At 35.3% G+C, this 21,506-nt stretch overlaps 1 protein-coding gene across 1 annotated transcript in view; it reads left to right on the top strand.

The window, feature by feature from the left end:
* CEP120 (centrosomal protein 120kDa) overlaps positions 1-21,506 on the top strand; it is a 37,296-nt gene that overhangs the window by 783 nt on the left and 15,007 nt on the right. The window contains exons 2-16 of the mRNA XM_009893825.1: positions 708-866; positions 1,791-1,905; positions 2,793-2,934; positions 4,702-4,850; positions 6,011-6,208; positions 8,307-8,534; positions 8,789-8,993; positions 11,337-11,514; positions 13,866-14,015; positions 14,888-15,070; positions 17,287-17,383; positions 17,475-17,627; positions 18,312-18,401; positions 18,875-18,967; positions 20,623-20,784. Of these exons, the coding sequence (XP_009892127.1) occupies positions 708-866; positions 1,791-1,905; positions 2,793-2,934; positions 4,702-4,850; positions 6,011-6,208; positions 8,307-8,534; positions 8,789-8,993; positions 11,337-11,514; positions 13,866-14,015; positions 14,888-15,070; positions 17,287-17,383; positions 17,475-17,627; positions 18,312-18,401; positions 18,875-18,967; positions 20,623-20,784 (2,302 nt within the window). The remainder of the gene's footprint in view (positions 1-707; positions 867-1,790; positions 1,906-2,792; positions 2,935-4,701; positions 4,851-6,010; positions 6,209-8,306; positions 8,535-8,788; positions 8,994-11,336; positions 11,515-13,865; positions 14,016-14,887; positions 15,071-17,286; positions 17,384-17,474; positions 17,628-18,311; positions 18,402-18,874; positions 18,968-20,622; positions 20,785-21,506) is intronic.

Raw genomic sequence — 21,506 nt, 5'->3', positions numbered from 1 at the left:
TTTTTTTTTTTTTTTGACTGAATGCTTTCTTTATTTGTCAGGTAAATCCTGATATCTCTGTGTCCATTTATGCAATTTGCCAAGGTAGCTTTAAAATAAGATCCTGTCTTCTGACATGCACATAGCCCCTCCCCCCACTGTGATAGATGTAAATTTTAAGTGTTCACTTCATTTTGTCATTTAAATTGTTAATCGGAATATGGCATGGTGCCGAACCCAGGAAGAATCCTGTATGACTTTAGGCAGTCTCCTAATGTAGTAGTGACTTTTTTTTTTCAACAACAAGTAGTTAGAAAAACACCTTTCATGGCTTTCATTAGATTGTGTTTTGCTGCTTTGATGTGGGACAGTGATAAAATCTGCAATATAGGCAAAACATTCAACCTCTCTCTATCACCTGTTCACTTGATTTATTCCCAATCATAGATTTATCACAATTAAATCATACTAGTTGTCTAGTTTCTGTCTTTGTTACTTAATGTATTGCTCTTTCTGGAAGCTTTACAAATAGTCTGTTTCATTTTATGTTCTTCTTTCTTCTGTGTAGTGGGAAGACCTTTTTTTTATCTAATATGAAGCACATAGTTTTAGAGTACATGCAGGTAGGGTAACATGGGAAATGTATTTTTATGTAATTGATTTATAGCATGAGTCTGAGCTCTCACTGTTTTTTTTAGTGGTGGCACGTGGCATTTACATTCTCTTACAGGGCGCTATTTTCCAACACGACCCAAGCATGTGCTTATAGTTGAAGCAAAGTTTGATGGTGAACAGTTGGCTACTGATCCTGTAAAGCATACCGATCGGCCAGCATTTGCTATGGAATTGGCTTGGGAACTTGATAGGAAAGCACTTCATCAGCACAGGTAACATTAGAAAGTTAAGTCTAATTTGGAGATAGAATTTAATTTTATTGCCCTTACAGCTGCTGAAATATAATTTTTGTGTTACTGTCATCTGATTATTTTTTTTTTAGAAACTTCATTTTAGCTGTATACTGATCTACCATAGTGTTGCCACAACAAACAAAAGGAGTATGTGGCAAGATAAGTGATGTTTGAAAATTCTAAAGGGTATGTTTTTGCACTACTGAGAAAACCCCAAGAGCTTACAGCAAATTAATAATGCTATAGTTCAAGCATTGGATTCAAGCTTTCTTATGTATACTTTGGCACAGAATTAACTTAACTTCAAGCCTGAAAATATTTTTGAAAATGTCAAATAGAGCTGGGAAATGGAATAAGGTTTCCATAACTGTCATTTGGTTTTGTCTGACAGATCATAATATTACCTCCATATTTTCAAAGAAGTTTAAAAGGCCATATTATCTCTGATGTTTGAGAGAAAAACACCTAAATGTACGTTATGGTAGATACCTCATCTATGCTTCTGAGTATTATTAGGTGCTTTGCACAAAAATCTTTTGCATAAGTCCTATTTTTAAGATACCTTCACAAGTGAAATCCTGGTTTCATGTGAGGTGCAGTGCTTATGTCTTGTATGTGGGTAAGATTGAATTTACTTGTCACTAACATATTTTTAATAGCGCTTGAGGGTCCATGAGACTCCAGTACACTGCTCTTACAAAATTAATCTGCTTCTTCACTCTCCCACTTAATGATGAATTTTTAGGTTTTCAATATAAACTCAGTTTCTGACCTGTTAAAAACTAGTTATATAATAAATACGTTTTTGTATCATTGGTATGCTTGAAACTTATGAATTATTTTTGGGAACTAATTGCAGAGATCACTTTTACACTATGGATTTCAACTGAGTTGTTCTTTCAGGCTGCAGCGTACACCTATCAAACTTCAGTGTTTTGCATTGGATCCTGCATCTTCAGCTAAAGAGAAATTAGGCTATATTGTACTTGATTTAAGGGCTGTGCAGGAAAAGAAACAGGTATGTTATGGGGTATAAAGCTTTAAAAGCTTACATTTTGACAATGATACAGTTACAGATAGTAAATTTGAATTAAGGCACAGGCCAGACTTTCCAGTCTTGTTTCAGAGTATGATTCTTAGTTGATCATTTACTTCTCTTTTTTTTTTTTAATGTTAGAGGAGAGACATCTTCTTGACTCTCTATAAGAATATGGGCAAATGAAAATACTTTGTACTAATCTTGCATTTCTGAATTTGAGAAGCACTTTAAATCTTGGAATTGCTTAAAAGTATTGCTTAAATCACCTAGAAAAACCTTTCAAAGCAATTGATATTGAGCAATTGAATTGAGTCTCCATCATTAAAAAAAAAAAATTGATGGGCCTCTGTGGAAGGTATGTTACGTGGTTAGAAGTTCTGGCCCCTTAACACAGCATAGGTTAAACATGATGTAATTGTTTATATAAATTTAATGAATCAAAATTCTGTGTTGTGCTTGCTCAAAACATAACTGTGATATGGGTCATAATAGGACTCTTAATAATAGGTGTCTTATTTTGATGTTATACTTAAGGATCTGTGATCCATATAACTTGCTCTGCGCTTTCAGTTGAGAACTTGTAGATTTTTCTGTGTGTCATATTTTTTTTCTTGCTAACTTGTTTAGCTGAATATATTCCTTTACACCAATTCGTACAGTAGTCTTCCAGGAATCATTTTATAGAATCATTTAGTATAATAGTGTACTCAAAATAGACTAAACTTCTGGAAATAAAAAACAATGTATATTCCTGTAGATGATGAAGTAGAAATGCTAGAGAAAGTCTAATTTTTCTGTAACAATATTATATCATTTTCCTGGGTTTAAAATTCTTTTGGTTTTTATTTTTGTTTTTAATTATGTAGGCACCAAAATGGTATCCTCTGCTTAGTAACAAGTATGGTAAATTTAAATCTGAAATACAAGTAGGTGTTGCATTGGAGACTGATTCAAAAGCATTAGTTGATGGTTTTAAAGCAAAGGAGGCACAACCTAGAGAAGTGAAGGGTAAGTAACATAATAAGAATATCAGTCACTTTAAATTAAAGATGTTCCTGTGCCAGATGAACATATCACTTGTTGCTAGTGTGTTAGAGTCTCAAAAGAATTTAATTTCATAGTATTTCCAATGCAAATGCTTTACAGCTGATTAATGTACCTTGTGGTAGTGACTTTAAAAGGATGCTTTACTGTTGTGATTGTGTGACTTCCAGGTGGAGAGGGTTGCAAACCAACTGATCTTTAAAATCAGGGACTCACAGTTTACTCCTATGGGCATTTTACTCATTTCAGGGCTTTAGAAAGTCATTTTTATCTGGGATTTTTTAAGGCAATATAGTAGGTTAAAAAAAAAAACAAAACCAAACAAACCTAAAACAAAACCAAACCCTTAGGATTTTGGTTGGGGGATGAGGTGAATCTGTTTGTTTTGGGTTTTTTTAAATCAAGTTCCTATCTACTTCGTTTCTGAAAACTGAGCCTCTGTTACAACTAGTGGATTTTCTCCTACTTAAAGTACTTTGTGTTCTTGCCTTGGGGCAATTTCATAATTATAAATTCATCATCGGCTTATCATGGTCTGGTTTTGTAAAAACAAAGTGGTCGCTGGCAGTAAGTGCTTTACAAGGTTTCTGGCCCAGACTTTGACTTGTCTGCATTGCAAGGGTGTTTAAGGCAGTAGCGAAGTTCCAGTGTAATCACTTAGCGCTCTCCATCCTTTCAGGTTTACAACAAACCACAGGGAATTTTGTGTACTGTAAAGGAAGCAAGGAACTACTGTAAATGATTTGTTAACCTGTGATCTTTCTTCCCACAAGCTCTCCTAGCCCTTATAACACTGGCAGAAAATACAAGAAATCTCTTCTACCTTCACCCAGTACTCTCTTCCACTTCATGCTTTCTGTGAAATAATTGGTGCAAACAAGTTTTCCAGCTTTTTCCTTTTTTCTGTCATCTGAAGATTAGTCAATACCATATTTAGGCAGTGGAGGCAAACACACATGTAGCTTTTCACAGGTTTAAAGTTACTGTTCCAAGCACTGGGTATGACAAAGCTAGACTACCCAGTTCTAGTCTAGTCAGATACTTAAGGAGGTGTTTCCTTTTGGGATTCATACACTTTTTTTTCATTATTTTTATTCTTGTTTCACTGACTTAAGTGGTCTAAAGTTCCCAGTGTTTTAAATGGAATCTCTTGTTTCACAATCAAACATGATCTGTGATTATTCCTATTTGGTGTAACCTGAAGTGCTTTGAAATGTATTGTATTACTGGCACCGTAGAGTAGAAATGAGTAAACCACAATACAAACACTGTTTTATGCGCTGAAGACTACAGATGAAAAATCTTTAAATAAGACATTCTAAAGGTCTGTGAAATGAGACATCATACTACTTCTAACAATTGAACAGGTTGTCCTATGCAGTTACTGTCTTGCATTCTCTTTAATGAGTAAAATAAAGCAACAGCATAGTAGACTTTAACCTAATGAAATAAAGTTCCAGTCACTTAATGTCACTCACTGTAACTTTAAATAAAAATATGCACTAGCATTCTGTCTATCATAGTGTTCAAAGTAACATCTGTGCCCACTGAATAGGAATTAATTTCAGAATTTTTTGTAGCTGTACCTAAGTTACTCAGGGACTTCCTTGTGTTAAAATGCTTTGGAATTGAGCATCAGGATCTTTATTGGTAATATTACAATTATATGTAAGATTCCTGCAGCAATTAGTAAGGTCACAAGTTTCTTAATTTTTTTTCCTTCTCTCTTAGCATCTGCTCTTCTCTCTGATCTAGACCCTAAAAGTATTGTACCAGTCTTGAATACAGAAGAGGGCTACCTTCAAATTGGGCCAGCAGAGTATTGCAAAGACTACTTTGTCTTGTCCGTAACCATTGTGTTTGCCAAACAGTTGGAACAGGTTTGTTTCCTTGCTATGCATAGTTTTTAAGAAGTACTGTCCTATGTTTGTATCTTCACCCACCCATGCCTTATTTCTGGTCAGGATTTTTTATTATCTTGTAGATTTCTTGCAATAAATAGCCTTGTCCCATACTGAAATAATATATGTTAATTTGAATTTTTAAACTTTACATAGTGCTTATATGTCAAATTACAGGTGAAAGATGAGAATTCTTTTGGAGCACTAAAATTGCATTACTTTAAATCATGCACTTCTATGAAATGCATATTGAATATAGTATAATAAGTGTGTGTGTGTATAATATCAGTCTTCAATGTGGTGCCCATGTGCTGAAATTCAAACAAGACGAAATATCTTTCACATTCATAAGATGTATGAAGCAGTAGGGCCTATAGGTTGCCTAAGGGAAAGACTTGGATGCTTGGGTGAAGCACTGTGTTAATGTGATTATTTCGGCTTTAGACCTCAGGTGCTGTGTTTTTGCTGTACTGTACCACACTGATACACCCTGTCTGATTTTAAAATATCAGTATGCCCAAGTTACTGTACAAGTCATGACTCCAGGCCAGTGAATTTTAATTATCTATAACTCAGTGTATGACAAAGTCTCCTCAGTCTTGTCATCTTTTTTTTTTGGCAGAAACAATTTTCCATGTCAGAATTATAGGGTCTTGTGAAATAAATTTATTGTGATCACTGTGGGGTAGCTTGTGCCTTTTTAGGCATTGAACTCAGTTGTAGCGGCTACAGGATGAAGTAGCTGTTGCTGGCTGTTCCAGTATTTCGTGTATAATTTGTGATCTAGTGTGCATTGTTTATTTGCACTATAAGTATTTTCTGGAGTAATTGGTTACTTCTGAATATTTGTGCAGTGCTTGATACTATTGAATATGTGATTTCAGTTACGGTCCCATTTTGCAAGTTATCGGTATGCTTGTAAAGTAAGATTTTCTTTAAATGAGTTTGAATATTAATACGAGAACTTTCTTTTTATTTTATGTGTAATTTAGGATTTAGGTAGGATTTAGGTCAGCTACTTAGTAGTTTGAGATCACTTTAAGCTCTTTAATTTCCAAGCTAACGCTTAAACATTATTGTAACTCTACATTAATGAAAGAGATACATTTTTCTTTTCTGAATCTTTTTTTTTTTTTTAGTTAGTTTCTAGTACTATGAAGCTTCCTGAACGACAGCCTGAGTTTTTTTTCTACTACTCATTGCTGGGACATGATGTCATAAATGAACCTTTCAATGATTTAATTAATCCAAACTTTGAGCCTGAAAGAGCTTCAGTTCGAATACGTAGTACAGCTGATGTCCTTCAAGTTTATCTTTGTGCACAGTCAAAATTGCAGGTAAGCTGTTTCTTCTCAAATGTGAATGAAAATAAATAATGAAAATAAAAGAAATAAGGTGTGGCTCAGGCTGCAACTCAAAAGCATTTCTCTTTCTAAAACTAGATTGTATTAGTGTTTTGTCTCAAACACAAGTTGATTCTCTTGCTGATGTGACAGAAACCCTAGCAGTAAGTTTCCCAGCTCAGATGGAGTACAATGTCTTTAGTATGGTTGCTATAGTAAGCTAGGCTACATGTCATGATAAAAGACATTGCTTGAAACATGGTATTCCCAAAGAGCTGATGTTGCATTCTCAAGAGCTCTGAGCTCTGGGACCTGCTTGGCAATCAGACCATCTGCAGACTACAGTCCTGCTTTGTGCCACCTGTGATAACCTCAGCCACACCAGCTGCTCAGGTCATTCTTGACTAAGTTCTAAAATACTCAGTGCTCTTTGTGAATAATAAGGGAGGTCTGTTTGGTGGTTTGTTTTTTTTTGTTCCCCCCCCCCAGTCTTTAGCCAAATAAAATTTTTAAGTATACTACAGCCATATTTGGGCTCTTATAGGGTATTGCTTATCTTCAGCTATGCCTTTAAACGGGGGACATAGTTTAGTGACGGAGTTGGCAGTGTTAGGTTTATGGTTGAAGTCAGTGATCTTAAGAGTCTTTTCCAACTGAAATGATTCTCTCATTCTAAATATTGGGTAGTATCAAAACTGCTCATGACAATCTTTGTCTGGCTTACACTTAACTCATTACAAAAGAAAAGACTATTTGGTTGAGGGTAGTATAGATTTTCTAATAACATAGCTGGTAAGTAAGACAGTGTTAGTTATAAAAAGTAAGACTTGGATCTGGACCCTTTAAAAGTTATTTTTCCTTAAACTTGTACATACCATTCTAGTTTTGTTATCCGGGTTGGTTTAAGAATGTTTCTGTAGAGATCTTATATTGTTTCAGATTTTTTGTCTCAACTTTAAATATTGTTCTAATTACAGTTTTTGGGAAAACATATGCAGTGATGTGTTTAGAATTTAATCTTAGTCTCTGGCCTTGAAACAAGTATTTAATATAGCATATATTATATATATGTACACATACAGAGAATTACATGTGCTGTCATCATGTTAAAGAATGACTTTTTGAACAAGAGTTGTCATGAGGTCAGATCCACATCTTGATTTACAGTTTTGTTTCTCTGACTGTATGTATTCTAATCATTAATATTTAATACGGGTTTTTTTCCAAAAATCAAGACTTTAGTCATAAAAGGTACTAGCTGCCAGACTAGAGGGAGGGGTGTGTGTGTATATGTATATTGGGTATGATTGTATATATGTGTATGTACATATATACACATCTAGGTGTGTATATTGGTGGCTGACACCTTTTAGCATTAAAATCTTCATTAAATGTAATAAATACTAAGGATCAGAATATAGTGTTCTGATCTGCTAAAACAACTGAAGTGACTCTTACTTGGGAAAGAGCAGGTTGGTGTGTAAGTTTCAAAGAGTAACTTCTGTAGAGCAAAATAAATTACTATAGAGTGGGGGATTTTTTTAAGATCCATCTCTTACTTAAGTGTATAAATATTAAGCTGCAGGAGGAAGAAAGAGTTGAGTCAAGTTTTGAAAAAGGAATAATGATTCTTACCAGGAATTAAGAACACAGTTACTTAATTGCAAAAATCCTGGCTATTTAAGTGGTGCCTAAATATATGCACAAAGGCTGAGCTTTCCAGTAACTTCTTTTTTCCTTTACCTTGCGGTCATGCATTTTATATCTCTGTACATTAAGAGCAAGAAACTGCTGTGTTTAGAAGCCACAGACTACTGAATTTGTCCTCCAGAAGGGATGATATGACAGGCCCTCAGAAGGGCAGTGCTGTGATCTGCTACTGTGCTAGCACTGGGCAGATCCTGCCTGCTCAGTCCTGAAATTTCACAGCTGTTATTATACTCCTCAGAACACTTGTTCTCAACATACAGGGACTAGACTAGGGATGATCACTTTGGTCTGTTATTTACGCTACCTTTAGTAGAGGGTGAACAGATGGTTCAAGTGGAAATGCACATGCCAGTTACTGTCTAGCGCTTTTGTATGTATACAGATCCATCTTTGCTGTGGGGACCAGTCTCTTGGAAGCACTGAAATACCCCTGTCTGGACTACTGAAGGAAGGAAATGTCAAGCTCGATCAACGCCCTGTGGCAATAGAAAGAGCATTTGTCCTTGTTCCTCCAAATAGAGCTAAACAGAAACTGCCACAGTTGCCTTTGGATATGCCTCCTACTGTTGGGGTATCTGTAATTCTGCAAAGGGAGAGCTTGAGTGCCCAGGTATAGCTTACCCATTTATTGTTGGTTTAGATACTGTTTCACAGTTTCATGTTAAAAAAATTGGTATTTCTAAGTCCTATTCAACAGTTCAGTATGTAAAAGAAAATCTGAAAGATTAAGTTGATTTATATGAGTAGTCCTTTCACTGCTTCATTTTTCTGTGTCAGAAAAATGATCTCAAACTATAAAAATGTTGTAGACAAATTTTTCAATTCAAGCCATGATCAGTAAGAAAACTATGTCACTTCTTTCAGTCTTTGATTCCCCTAAATGCTCCAACTGAACCTGAACAGCCACAGGGAGAAGTTCTTTCGTCTATTAGTGGAAAAACAGAAGGCCTGCAGCAGAGATCCCAGAATGTTCTGTCTCAAGCTGAACACTCTTCAACAGAAGATGAAGCAACAGAAAGTGAAGTGGAAAGTCTAAAGTTTGAAAAAGACATGAAACTAAAGAAAAAGGGTATGTGGTATATAATTTTTTCCCTGGTTCTCAAGCGTGGTATTGCATCACGTGCTACTCATTTGTAGTAATAAATTTTGGCAAGTAAGAATTATTTATGTAAAACAAACAATAGGAGGAGAATAAATGTTGTCATTTAAATATGGTGGTTGTTGAAAACACTTGGAAGAGCCAGACTGGGGGTTTGGTGGTGCATAGATTACAAGTGATGTGGATGGTCACTGAAGAATAATACCAGAAATACTTGGAATTCCCTGAATTTGAGAACAAGAACGTTCAGTACAATACCCATGAAGAAACTGACTTGCTCAATGAGGAGATAAGATGGCCTAGTGTTCATGTTTATTAAAAAGGAAGGCAGGGAAAATGTGGGATTTTAAAGACTTCTAAGGAATTCACTACATGGATAATAAATTGTGAAAACAGATGTTCATACTGTACAGATTCCTGGACAAAACCAAGGAACTGGGTTGTTTCTTTTTATGTTGTCCTTTTGTAGGCACTTGGTAACTCACATAGCCTTCCAAGGCTTCCCTTGTTTTGGTTTTGATTTGAGGACTGGCTTGAGGAGAAGTTGAAGAGGAACAGAGAGGAGAGAGAAATAAATACTATACTAATGATAGAGTAAAGCTGAGAAGAAAGAATGTTAGTTTGCTAAACATGCGTCTTGTTAAGAGATGATTTATGAATAAAGCCAAATTATTCTTTAGCTAATGGTACTTACATTACTGCTCTTCTAAGATTGGTCATGAAGATACGCAGTTCTATATAGGAAAACCTGTGTCCTAGCACATGCTGTCAGGATTTGTCTGCTAATTCAGACAACTTTTCTCTTAATCCTAACTGATCTTACCTAAGCAAGGATTAAGTTCTTTATATGGAATGTATCAAGAAAAAGTATTATGAGCCCAGCAGCTAGTTTGAATCTGTGGTTAAGAAATGCAGGGTTGTGCTTTTTTATTACTAGTAGTAATAATTTTATAACTCCGTTTTGCTAAGATGTAAAACATATCTCTTCACATCTGTCTTTCAGGGCCGGTGGCTGAGTCTTGCCAGGAGGCTAACAAACAGCGTACTGAAGAGCTGTCAGATCTGCAGAATTCCAGTAATGCAAAATTTAACATATTTAGTACATTGAATGAGACTTGACTATTACAGCATCTTAAATTTTAACAATAGGCTGTATGCAATTTTTGTCCTCTTGTCTGTGACAGCTTTAAACTTATATTTAGCCATTTCATTGCGCCAGGCAATCTAGTAAAACTTTACCTGAATCGCTGAAAACTTTATTACTGTGTTGTGCAAACTGGATGATGTTGTAGTAGTATTGAATTGTTCTTTTTTGTACTGTTATAGGTAATGCAAATAAAACACTCAAACAAGCAGGAAAAAAACAAAGTCAATGCTAGCAATGATGTGTTTCTTTAAAAATTAGAAAAATGGAAACATTTTAGATAATTATGAAGAAAGAGGATCAGAACAACTAAAACAAAAGGAAGTTGAGTTCTCTGTCAGTTTCTTAGTCTCTTTTTCTGCTTTAGTATCTTAAACGTTTTTTTGGAGAATACCTTTTTGGAGATCTTGTCTGTAAAATTGTGGCTTGATCTTTTACTCTTTGAAGGCAGTATTGGATCCCAGTGTAAGTACTTGAAAAGCCTGGATGCAATCGGACGTGCACTCACTGTAGCTTCTGCTTCCTAAATTATGAAATAGATGTCAGAGTAGGTGGGTTCTGATCAAAGGGCGTAAGCACACATGCTTTATAGACCTAACCAGAGCATTTTAATTTATTTCAATAGTTAAACCTAAGCTTGGACCAGTAGTTGATGCTGCTTTACATGAGCAGTGTAATTGACCTGGTGCTCTGTTTTTTCAGTTCCAAGCTAAAGAGGTTAGTTAATTCAAAGCAAACTAAGTCTCTATAAATTATTTTTCTGTAAGCCTACCTCTCCTGCATGCCCTAAAGTTGGCTAGGAACAATTGTGAACAATTCAGCCTTAAACTGCTGAATTTAAAGTCTTGCAGCACCCTAAACTCTTCTTCAGTGAGATAAACTTACGTAACTTTGAAGAGTAATTACATCTTCTCAAAAGGATTCTGTAATCTTTTTCCTTTTTTTTAAGTATGTTGGCGTTTTGGTGTGTTTTCTTTGGAAGCAGTAACTTAAAAATAGGGGGGCTGTTTTTCATAGTGTTAGCTTATATTGCAAGGAATTGAAATATCTTGGGCAAGCAACCTATCTGTACTTGCATTTGAAATGTGAGACCTATCTTTAATACATTTTGTTATTTGGGGCAGAACAGATTATTTTAATAACGCATACAAAATCTTTTGTGTTTTCAGCTGATAATGGTCCAGTAGCTGCATCTCAACACAACCCTGTGGGTGCATCCAGTTCTTCTGAGCCTGTGTCAGCACAGAAAATTGTCATTCCAGCAGCCTCTCATCATTTTTGCTTTTCAATAGACTTACGAAGCATACGTGGCCTGGAAGTTGGTTTTCCAATAAATTGCATGTTAAGGTATGATGTATTTTTGTTGCTATTACTCTTGGTAGTAACTATCTTTCTCTTCAATACAAAGCCTTCATAATCTAAATGATTGCTGGCAGTGTGCTTCCTGATGCCTTTTACCTTTATGGAGCTGATTTTTAGTAGCAAGATAACTTTAGAACGTTCATCTGGCTCATCACTAAACTTCTGAGCATTACAGCATTAAAGATAGTACGTAACACTTCACCTGTGCTGTAGTTTGTAGTAAGTCTCACTTGAATATCTAAGCTCAGACAACAGGTCTGAGCTTAGTCACAGGTCATCATTCAGTCCTTGGAGGAAAAGGAGGATTACTTGTCTCCTTACTTTCTGGCTGCCTTTCTGGCAGGACTAATTTCTGTAGCTTTCCATGTCTCCACCAAAAACTCCTTGTAGTGTTGTAGTAAGAGACACATCATACAGTTTGTTTGTGCCAGTGAATCTAAAGGAAGCATGTTCTAGTGTTAAAGTGAATAACCAGTATAGTAAATGCATTATCATTCTGAGAGGTAGTATCAGGGGATTCTGATAGTCTTTGCATACAAGAAGCAAAGCTTACTAGGGAGAAGTAGCATCTCTTGTTACATTAATTTGTGGAGGTACAAAAAAGATAAGCTTTTTGGATACATGAGTTTTTTGTCTGAAGCAAAAGTAGAAAAGTACTGTTGCTATTTTGGAACAATTGCTTATAGATTAGTTTGTTACCGATGTCAACATGAAAGAAAACTATGGGAGCGCTTTTGGAGAATAAGCAGATGTTAGCTGGGAGTTAAATACTAAATTGGAGGAATAAGAATTAAACAGTTGAAGGACCAATTAAAAGTAAGGGTGTGAAATGAGTGTCTGTATGCAGGTTGGGCTTTGTTTGCTTTTTTAACATTGCCCGTGAAGAGAGAAACTCTTTTACTTGTTTGTTTAAGTTTTCATTAGGATCAAGAGTTCATAGATGCAGGGATAATTTTGTTGTTTAAAACTAAAAAATAAAAATTTCTACTTGTGGAATATTACTTTTTGGGATATGGGAATTCAGTGGTTCATAGCAGCTCTTAGTTTGCCATCTAATTTTCATTGGGGCCTTTCTGGTGCATGTGATGAAGCATATCTCTAAATGGTGATTTGGTTTGAGAGGGTTGAATATTGTGACTGTGGAGGTGCATCTGTGTTTGCTTTGTGTTTGTTGTTCTGTCAGAGTTTGCAGTACAGTTTTAAGTGGTTGCCAAGTCTATGCTTCTTAATAATTCAAGGAGTTTAAGCTTTGTTAGAACTAGGGTGAAAAGGTGGGGTTGGGGTGGAGGAGTGGAACATTTTAGAACGCAACTAGTACAGATTGCATCATTAATAGTTTCTGTATAGGCTATGTTATTAAACATTATGTGGAAAACAACATGCAATGGATGGAATTTTGTCACAAAAGCTTTTTCACATAACATTCCAAAAATTAATTTGTTTCAGAACAGTGACAACAAGTAAGTTTTGTTGTTCCATGAACTTCAGCTTTTACAGTCAATGGATATGGCAAGAAACATCCAAACACATAAATGCCAAGAAAAGTTACAGGGTAAAAAATGGCATTTTCACTGTATATTGGGAGCATTATTTTATTCAAGTCTAAACAAACTTTTTAAACAGTTCTGCACAAATAGTTAAAGTATGGAATTTTATAAGTGGCAGCATTTGATGCAGCATTTGTTTTATTAGTAACTTAGCTGACAGCTGGCATCATCAGTCTGAGCAAAGGGAAGTTCAAGAGGTTCTTGGCCTTCCCTTTGTTGTAGTTTATCATACATTGAACTGTGCCGGTAGTGTAGTTTCAGGCCACATTGTAAATCATATTGGTAAAATGATTCAACTTTCCTTTTAGTGAATTAAATTAAATTCTTCAAATGCGACTGAAATTTGCAAGTGCTTCTGATGCTGTTTATATGTATACTTAGTTATCAATTATTGTTTGCTAGACCAGTCTTAGTTGTAAATATAGTTATAAATGTTCTCAAGTAGCAATCTACATCTCAATATGATATTCCTTTCTTCTGTTTCTCTGCTCAATTTATTAAGATTCTGCAATTATTAATTGCAGAAAGATTAATTCATATGGCTGTGAACATACAGGTTATTCAAGCCTTTTCATAAAAATAACAGCAAATATAAATGAAGCTGGATCAGTGCTGAAGTAAATATGAACATGAGTATTTGAGAACTAAATTCTATTGTTGGATATGTTGTGTAAATTTTGACTTTAATACAAAAATGCTTCAGTGAAAGACTTCTAAACTGGTTTTCATATTGCAGAAGGCTTAAGAAAAAGTATCTATTTATTAAATTTTTTTGTTACTATTTTTTAGGTACTCATATCCATTTTTTGGCAGTGCAGCACCTATTATGACAAGCCCACCTGTAGAAGTCAGAAAAAACATGGAAGTCTTCCTTCCACAGTCCTACTGTGCATTTGACTTTGCAACTATACCTCATCAGCTTCAAGATACATTCTTCAGGTGATAACTTGCATTCTTTTTATCCTAATTACACTTTTTCTATTTTTTGTTGTAAATGCAGTCAAGTTCAAATTTTTTACTTAAGATCATCGGTTTGAGGATTTAGTATAGAATCCAGATGCCTAATGCCAACAGATACTTAATACACTCATCTTCCTGTTTCTCTATTACTTACATTTAATGTCAGGGACTCTAAAATTCTAGCTTTTCTCTTGAGTGCTTATGCAGGGATCGTTGCTTACAGAAACAAGTACTGTTGCTGTATGTTGTTAATTTAAAGGTTGATAGATAGCATAGTTTTAACAATGCGTTACTTCAAATGAAATAAATAAATAGTTTTTTTATATTTCTTTTTAATACATGATGGCTATCTGATATTGTTGAAAATACAACAAGTACCTGGGAAGCTGAGCTCAGTGTTGAGGGCTGTGGCACAAATTTCCCAGTAGTGTCACCAGCTTTTGATAACTTACTAGTATATGGGATAAAGAATCATCAAAATAGTGATATTTTGAAAGAAGAGGTGGAGGAGATGTATTCTATGAATGGCAGTGACTAAAATTTATTTATAGGTATTTATAGATGAAGATTTTGGTCTGTTAGGTTTATTCAGTCAATTGCTGTCACTGCAGCATTGTTCTTTCTAATAATTGGAGAAAGGAATGATAATCTTACCAAAGTGAGTAAGTGATGGAGAAGTTACAAAGTCTCATTTCTCTGAGTGAGAGGCAGTAAACCCATCTCGTAGTGATGGTCACAAATGTCAAACAGATTTGGGAAGATACTTTTAGAACATGAGATCTTTTTCCCAAATGAATGGGAATGTTTCCTCTTTAATGTTGATGCCTGACACAAAAATCACTTTGTTTCAGGTTACCTCTGCTGGTTGAATTGTGGCACAAGGATAAAACAGCTAAAGACTTACTTCTAGGTGTGGCGAGACTTCAGCTTTCAAATGTCTTGGCTTCAGAAAAAACCCGTTTCTTGGGTGGTAATGGTGAACAGTGCTGGCGTCAGACTTGTAATGAAACAGTCAGTGTCACAGCAGCACAAGGGTAAAGCTATTTTAAAATACTTACTCCTTAGCAAGTTTTGAAGAATTGTTTGTTTAGTATTTTCTGGAAAAAGGACAAGCTCTTCCTGTTTAGCTTTTTGAATAGGTAAACAGGCTGCAGAGTACTGCAGTATGAGGGTGGGAATAGGCATCCAAGAGATTAAAAGCTAAATTGCTACAAGCATATTGTGCAACCCCACACCACTACCACATTGTAATAAACCTTTATGTAATCGTGATCTTAGGTAAGCTTCACAGACAGATTAAAGGAATAAATAACTGGAAGAAATCCATTGAGACAGTTTCCTGTGTATGTTACTTAACAATTACAATAAGCTGCTGATATTACTGAAAATTTTTAATACTGTTTGTCTATAGTATGCTTTTAGATGCAACTGACTTCAGTGAAAGTTAGGACAGATCTATCCATAGAGTGGAGAGGTTTCCAGTTTCAGGATTGGGGCAGGGGTTTGAGCTTGTGTACATCAGAAGGAGCAGTGTTATTAGTTAATATTCTGTCTGAAGATAAATGTTCATTTACATAGAGGAGTGATGCTTTTTTATGTATATGAAGAAACTTAATTTATAGTTACTTCTGTCCTGTGTCTTTGAACATGTGAACTGTGCTAGGAATCAGTGTCTAGACCCTCATCTTCTGTGTGATAATGGAACTTGATTATGCTTTTAGAATTAAATATAATTGCTATTAAGACTGAGGTCAGTTTTAAACCTCTAAGCCTACAGATAATTAAAACATACTTTATTAGACACACAGGAAGCTTCAGGTCACTGACACAGAGTAATATCCCCTCTCCTCACAAACTGATAAAAATTGATCTCTAACTTTCTTTGTGTGAGAGCCAGCATGGCCTGATTCTGTGGAGAGTTACTTTATGATCTCACTGTACGTTAAGGTTCATAGTTTCACCAGTAGTAAGTTTGTTGAAATAAAATCTGGTTTGGCACAAAACTTAATAGCCACTAGGTGGCATTCTCAAAATATAATCAGGTCTGCGTTTTGCTGTGCTGATACCTTTCTAGCATTGCTCTTGGTGCTGTAAACTTCTTTTTACACTGATGTGTGAAACGGACTTAATTATTCAGACTTCCAAGGTCCACTACCTTGAATCTTATTTGTTTTTTAATCAGTGACTGATAGAAATGCAGTAATTTATGTTAACTTATGTGAAGTACAAATGTTTGGGTTTTTTTCCCCCCCTTGCAAATAATTTCATAGGAGATTGCACCTTTGTAAAAATACTTTAATGTTGTCTTTTTATATTTGCTGGAAGAGAATTTCTGTGAAAACTACAGCCATGGCTAATTCCTGCAACCTTTTTGTTGCAAATTGCTTGATACCTAATGCTTCAGCTTCCAAGCTTCAAGTGATTGTGTAATTGCCTTTGCATCATTGAGTAGTGAGAACTGAACAGAGTTTTGTTACTGACCACGTACAGGTCTATACCACAGTGTACTTTCATGTTAGACTAGTGATAACTTCGTTACATGATTTGTGCAGATGGATTCTCTTAACGTCTTTCTGTGCAGAAAACTGCCTTTGTTTACTACTTTTTGTCCACTATTGGAGACAGCTAGAGACAAACTGTTCTACCTAAGCAGAAACTGCAACTAATTTCAGATTGGTTTATTAAAATATGTTATCTAGATGCTTTTTCATTATACAAAAGCAGGTATATATTTAACCTGTAAGTGCATTTAAAGTTGTGAGTTTTCAGTACTGAAGCTTCCAGAAAAGTGTTTTTCAGTAATCCCAGAATGGCTTACCACACATGATATGCTAAGTGTCTGTGGATAACTAGAAAGTCACTGCTAACACTTAAAAAAGCAAAACTGATGAAATTCATGGAGTATCTTAAAGTCAGCAGCAATACCTGTATTCAACAGGTATGTTTGTTAGAAAGACTTAAGACTCCAGGTATAATTTTGGATCATTCTCTTGTTGCAGGGATGTGTTGATTTTAGTAAGATAAGTGAGTTCCCAATGACAAGTTATCTATTAAAGTCAGAAAGCTTAGTGTAGATGTATAAACCATTCCCTAAATTAAAACAATATACATGGGAGAGCATCTTTGGCTGTCATATAGGCAACTGTTTAGAGACTCGAGCTTACACAGAACCTTTTAGCCCTTGCTGTTTGTGTGTTTCTGTATTTTCAAGACAGTTTTCATTAAAATATTATTTTAATGCCATTTGTAGGTCAGGCAACAGAATAGCAGAGCTTTCGTATGCTATCACTTTGGAAGACTACGGGCTTGTGAAAATGCAAGAAGTTCTGGTGTCAGATTCTTCTCAAGTAAATTTTACATAAATATATTATCCTTCTTCCTTGAACACTTCTTTGAAAAGTTGAGTTTCCAGTTAAAAATCTACTGTTATTGTATCAGTGTATAGGTGCTGGTCAACAACAGCATGTCCCTCACACTCAGCCTCGTTGTGCCCCAGAAGACCATCCAGAACCTCGAGAAACTCTTGAATACAAAGCAGCACTGGAGTTAGAAATGTGGAAGGAAATGCAAGAGGACATTTTTGAAAATCAGGTTTTTAGTCTTTCTAGTCATTTGCTAAACTGCATGACTGCTGCAGAAGCTTTAGCAGAATTGGTGAGAGGAATATTGACTGCATGTTTCTTAAACTTTGCCACTGTTTCAAACAAGAACTAAATTTTGCTCATATAGAATATTAAAACTTCAGATGTACACAAATATCTTCCGTACTTTTAAGGAAGAAGTAAGTTATTTTCTCTTAAGTGTCTGAAGTAGGTACTAGGTAGTGAAATACAGAATACCCCCTTCACGACTTTACCTTACTGTTTAGGAAGTACAGTAGATACTGAAGATATAGATTATTGGTGTTAAATATTAACACTGCATTTCTTCTCTTGTCAAAACCCATTGCTATGTTTCTACTCTAGAATTCATTCTAGGTGTTCTTAGAGTTGCGTACTTCTTTATAGAAGATACTGAGAATCTAGTGTTGTAACTTGTTAGGATATTTTTCTCAAACTTGGGCTTACTTTGCATTTTATACTTAAGGGTAAGAACTATCTTTCATTGTCAGAATCATACCTTGAGTTATATAAGTCAGTGTACAAAACTTAGTTTACAATTCTTTTGCTTCAAGGCTTAGTTCTGCTAGTAGTCTCTCCTTTAGAGTTGAACTTCCAAAAATTTTAATTTGGTTTTCTGATTTGGAGTTTTTATTCCTTTTTCTGCCTTTAAAAGCTTAAAAAGAAGGAAATGGCCCATATGCAGGCACTTGCAGAAGAATGGAAGAAAAGAGACAGAGAGAGAGAAGCATTAGTTAAGAAAAAGGTAAGGAAACTTGTTCTTATACTTGCTGAAAGTCTCATTATAAATCTCATCGCTATAAAATTTGACAAGATATTTACTATTAAGGATCTGTGATTAGGCTTTATGCCTACTGGTATTCATGCATCTAGTCTACAACTGTGCAAAAAATTAAAAGTAGCTCTTAATCATAGAGTACTTGTTAGAAATCCTTTAGGTTAGCTTGCTATCTTTGGGACCTTTTTAACTTTGACTTTCACTTGCCTGGTCAAAAAGCACTTATACAGCCTGGCTGCGCATAGTAACCCATCAGTCTTTATCGTATTGGATTAAAAGGCTCTTCATTGTGATTTCTTCATTAGGAGCTTGAGATTTTTTTTATAAGTAAATTTCCAAACAGAATTTGACAATATTTTTTAACATAGCAGGAGGAAATTCTTTGTCTGCCTAAACCATATTTTTATTGCAAGAAAAAAATGCTTATTTTGTTCTTTTAGGTAGCCGAATACACTGTTTTGGAAGAACAACTTCAGAAAACCTTGAGAGATCTAGATAAACGAGAACGTCAGCTTTTTAGTGCCGAATCAGAGGTAAAAAGTGTTTGGTCATTTTAAACAGTGCTGTTGCATATTTCTAAAGGTTTGAGTTTTTGTATAGACAATTGTGACCTGTGTATAAGAACTGAAATAGCAGCCTTCATGCTGATACATAGAGGAGCCCTAATAACTTAAGCCAAGTTTTGTTACCACTACAGTGTTTTACTGAAATGGAAATTCAGTAAACTTTTAATGACTTGCTAGAAATACAGAACTGTAAATTTTCTATTCTTAACAGAGTTTGAGTGTCAATGGAGACAATTATATAACATTATCAATCTCAATTTTAAGTTTAGTCCTGTCAGGTGCACATCATACATGTGTGCAAGAGTGCCTTACTTAAAGAGTAGTTGCTAGATTAACCATTGAAATAGGAAACAGTAACAAGGAGAGCTGGGAGAAACAGCAATTGTCCAGGTTCTGTTATCCAGCAATTTGACAGAGTTGCTATTTCATTATGGTGGGTTTTTTTATAATGACAGGGCCAAAGAACATGCAGGAGAAACCAGTAGCTACTATTGTTTCTAGATCTCACTGAACACCCCCAAGATGAGAAAATGGGGTGTGAGACCTCAGGGACGCCAGTCGTATGAAAAGAGAAAGAGAAAATAAACTGCCTAATTTTGTACTTCAGAACAAACTCACTTAATTACTACTTAATTATGTAGGTGTCCTGGTTTGAGGTAAAACAGTAGGTAAACTGCTTTGGTGATTTAGCAGTCCAGCAAAAACTTCCTCTTTCCTCCTGTAGCTCAGATTCATCTTTTTATCATATGAATCCATGCTGTGCTTGTGAACAAAGTTAAAGCTCCCAACACAGGGACTGACTGGTTGAGGCTGTGTCTATACCCCTCAAGAAGCAGGTTTTGCTGCAAATAGTGTCTTACTTTATCTTCAACATCTAAGCAAAAAATCTGGTGATTAAGTTTCACTGAATGCATTTCAGTCTGAGTTAAAGTCTTTATTTTGAATCTCATACATATTTGTCTCAACTTGCTCTAAATTTAGTGAGATTCTGACCTGAGGGTGTAGAGATAATAAAAATCAGTGGATTCCAAAAGCGTCTAGACAAAATGATGTAGGGTTCATTTAACTATTGCACAGTTTGAGAAATGGGTCATTTGGAGAGGTTTCTGTTCAGCTAGCAGTTATCTGGGCCAGTAACATCTTTCCAGAAAGTTCAAACATGTCAAGGCTGTAGCTCAATGAGAAATTCTCTCAATGTGCTCAGTTTGAAGAGTGCAGTCTTAATGATCTAAAGGTATCTTGGCTATAGCTGTGACTCTACTGTTTCTGCAGTGAAGAGGTATATTTAGCTTTTTAGTTTGCAGTAGAAAGGTGCATGTGGGATTCCTAAAGACAACTTTTATGTAGAAAGTACAATACGAGATACAGATAGGTCCGTATTTACAATTGTCAAGCAAGAGTATATTTGTAGCCCAAATATAGTAATTTGCAGGTCATTAGTCAAACTGAAAGCCAATAAAAGAGTATATAGCAAACATAGATAACAATGGAATGTCTATTGTTTAATTTCTAAATTGGATAACACTTTTTTCTTTCATGAATAGTAGCAACAATTGTAAGAAGGGCTCTTAAAATAAAGCTCTTGCACCTATGAATTACTATAAATATGTTTTACTCTTAAGCTTCAAGGACTAAAGAAGGAGTTGCAAGCAGAGCATGAACGAAATCTGCAGGAGCTACAGGATTCTGTGCGGCGAGCCAGAGAAGAATGTGCACACCAGGTTGAACTAGAAAGGTCAAAAATCAAACAGCTGGAAGAAGACAAGCTTCGCTTACAGCAGCAGGTAAGTACACTTAAATTTTCTGCCTCAACCATTTACTTATCTAAGTAAGCATTTTTTTTAAAGAAAGCGTAGTAAGTTGAGCAATGGTTTTGAGGCAAGCGCATTCTGGCAACTTTGTAATAAACACTTCATCTCTGTTGTTCAGTGAGCTAGATGCAGGGATCCTGCTCAGTAGTAGGGCCAGTTTGCAATGCAATGGTTAGCTTTTCTTCTTTTTTTTAATGCTAAAAATCAAACATACACTACATCAAGCATACATTGCATGTAGAACCTGAACAGCACTATACATTTCGTAACTTAATAAATTGTTAGCAGTGAACATCTAGGTAGCTTGACTATACAGTTTGCTTTATTCTTCCATTGCAAAAGGGTATTCAATTATTTTCAATTCTGATGTGTGATAGTGATAATCCAACAATAGATTTGACTAATTGGAGAACTGTATCAGCCAAAGGCATATTTTTGCATTAGAAAGAGTTGTGCTGGGATTTTGTTTTTTTAGTTTAGTATTAAACACAGTTATTAACCTACTTTTCGCATCAGCATGTTAACCACAATACAGTGGATTTGTTAAATATAGCTAATACAGAAAGTGCTGGTAATCTAGAAGATGCTAATCTTGGCTATTCTACTGAGCAATCATTGAACTGAGATGAGCAGTTTCAAACTGTAGAATGCAATCCACTTCAAAGTGAGACGCGCATCACTTCTGCATCATAGAT

The sequence above is a fragment of the Charadrius vociferus genome, unplaced genomic scaffold (genome assembly GCF_000708025.1).
Source record: "Charadrius vociferus isolate BGI_N301 unplaced genomic scaffold, ASM70802v2 scaffold158, whole genome shotgun sequence".
NCBI lineage: Eukaryota > Metazoa > Chordata > Aves > Charadriiformes > Charadriidae > Charadrius > Charadrius vociferus.
Note: the sequence above shows the minus strand (reverse complement) of the source record. Positions and strands in the feature narration are given on the sequence as shown.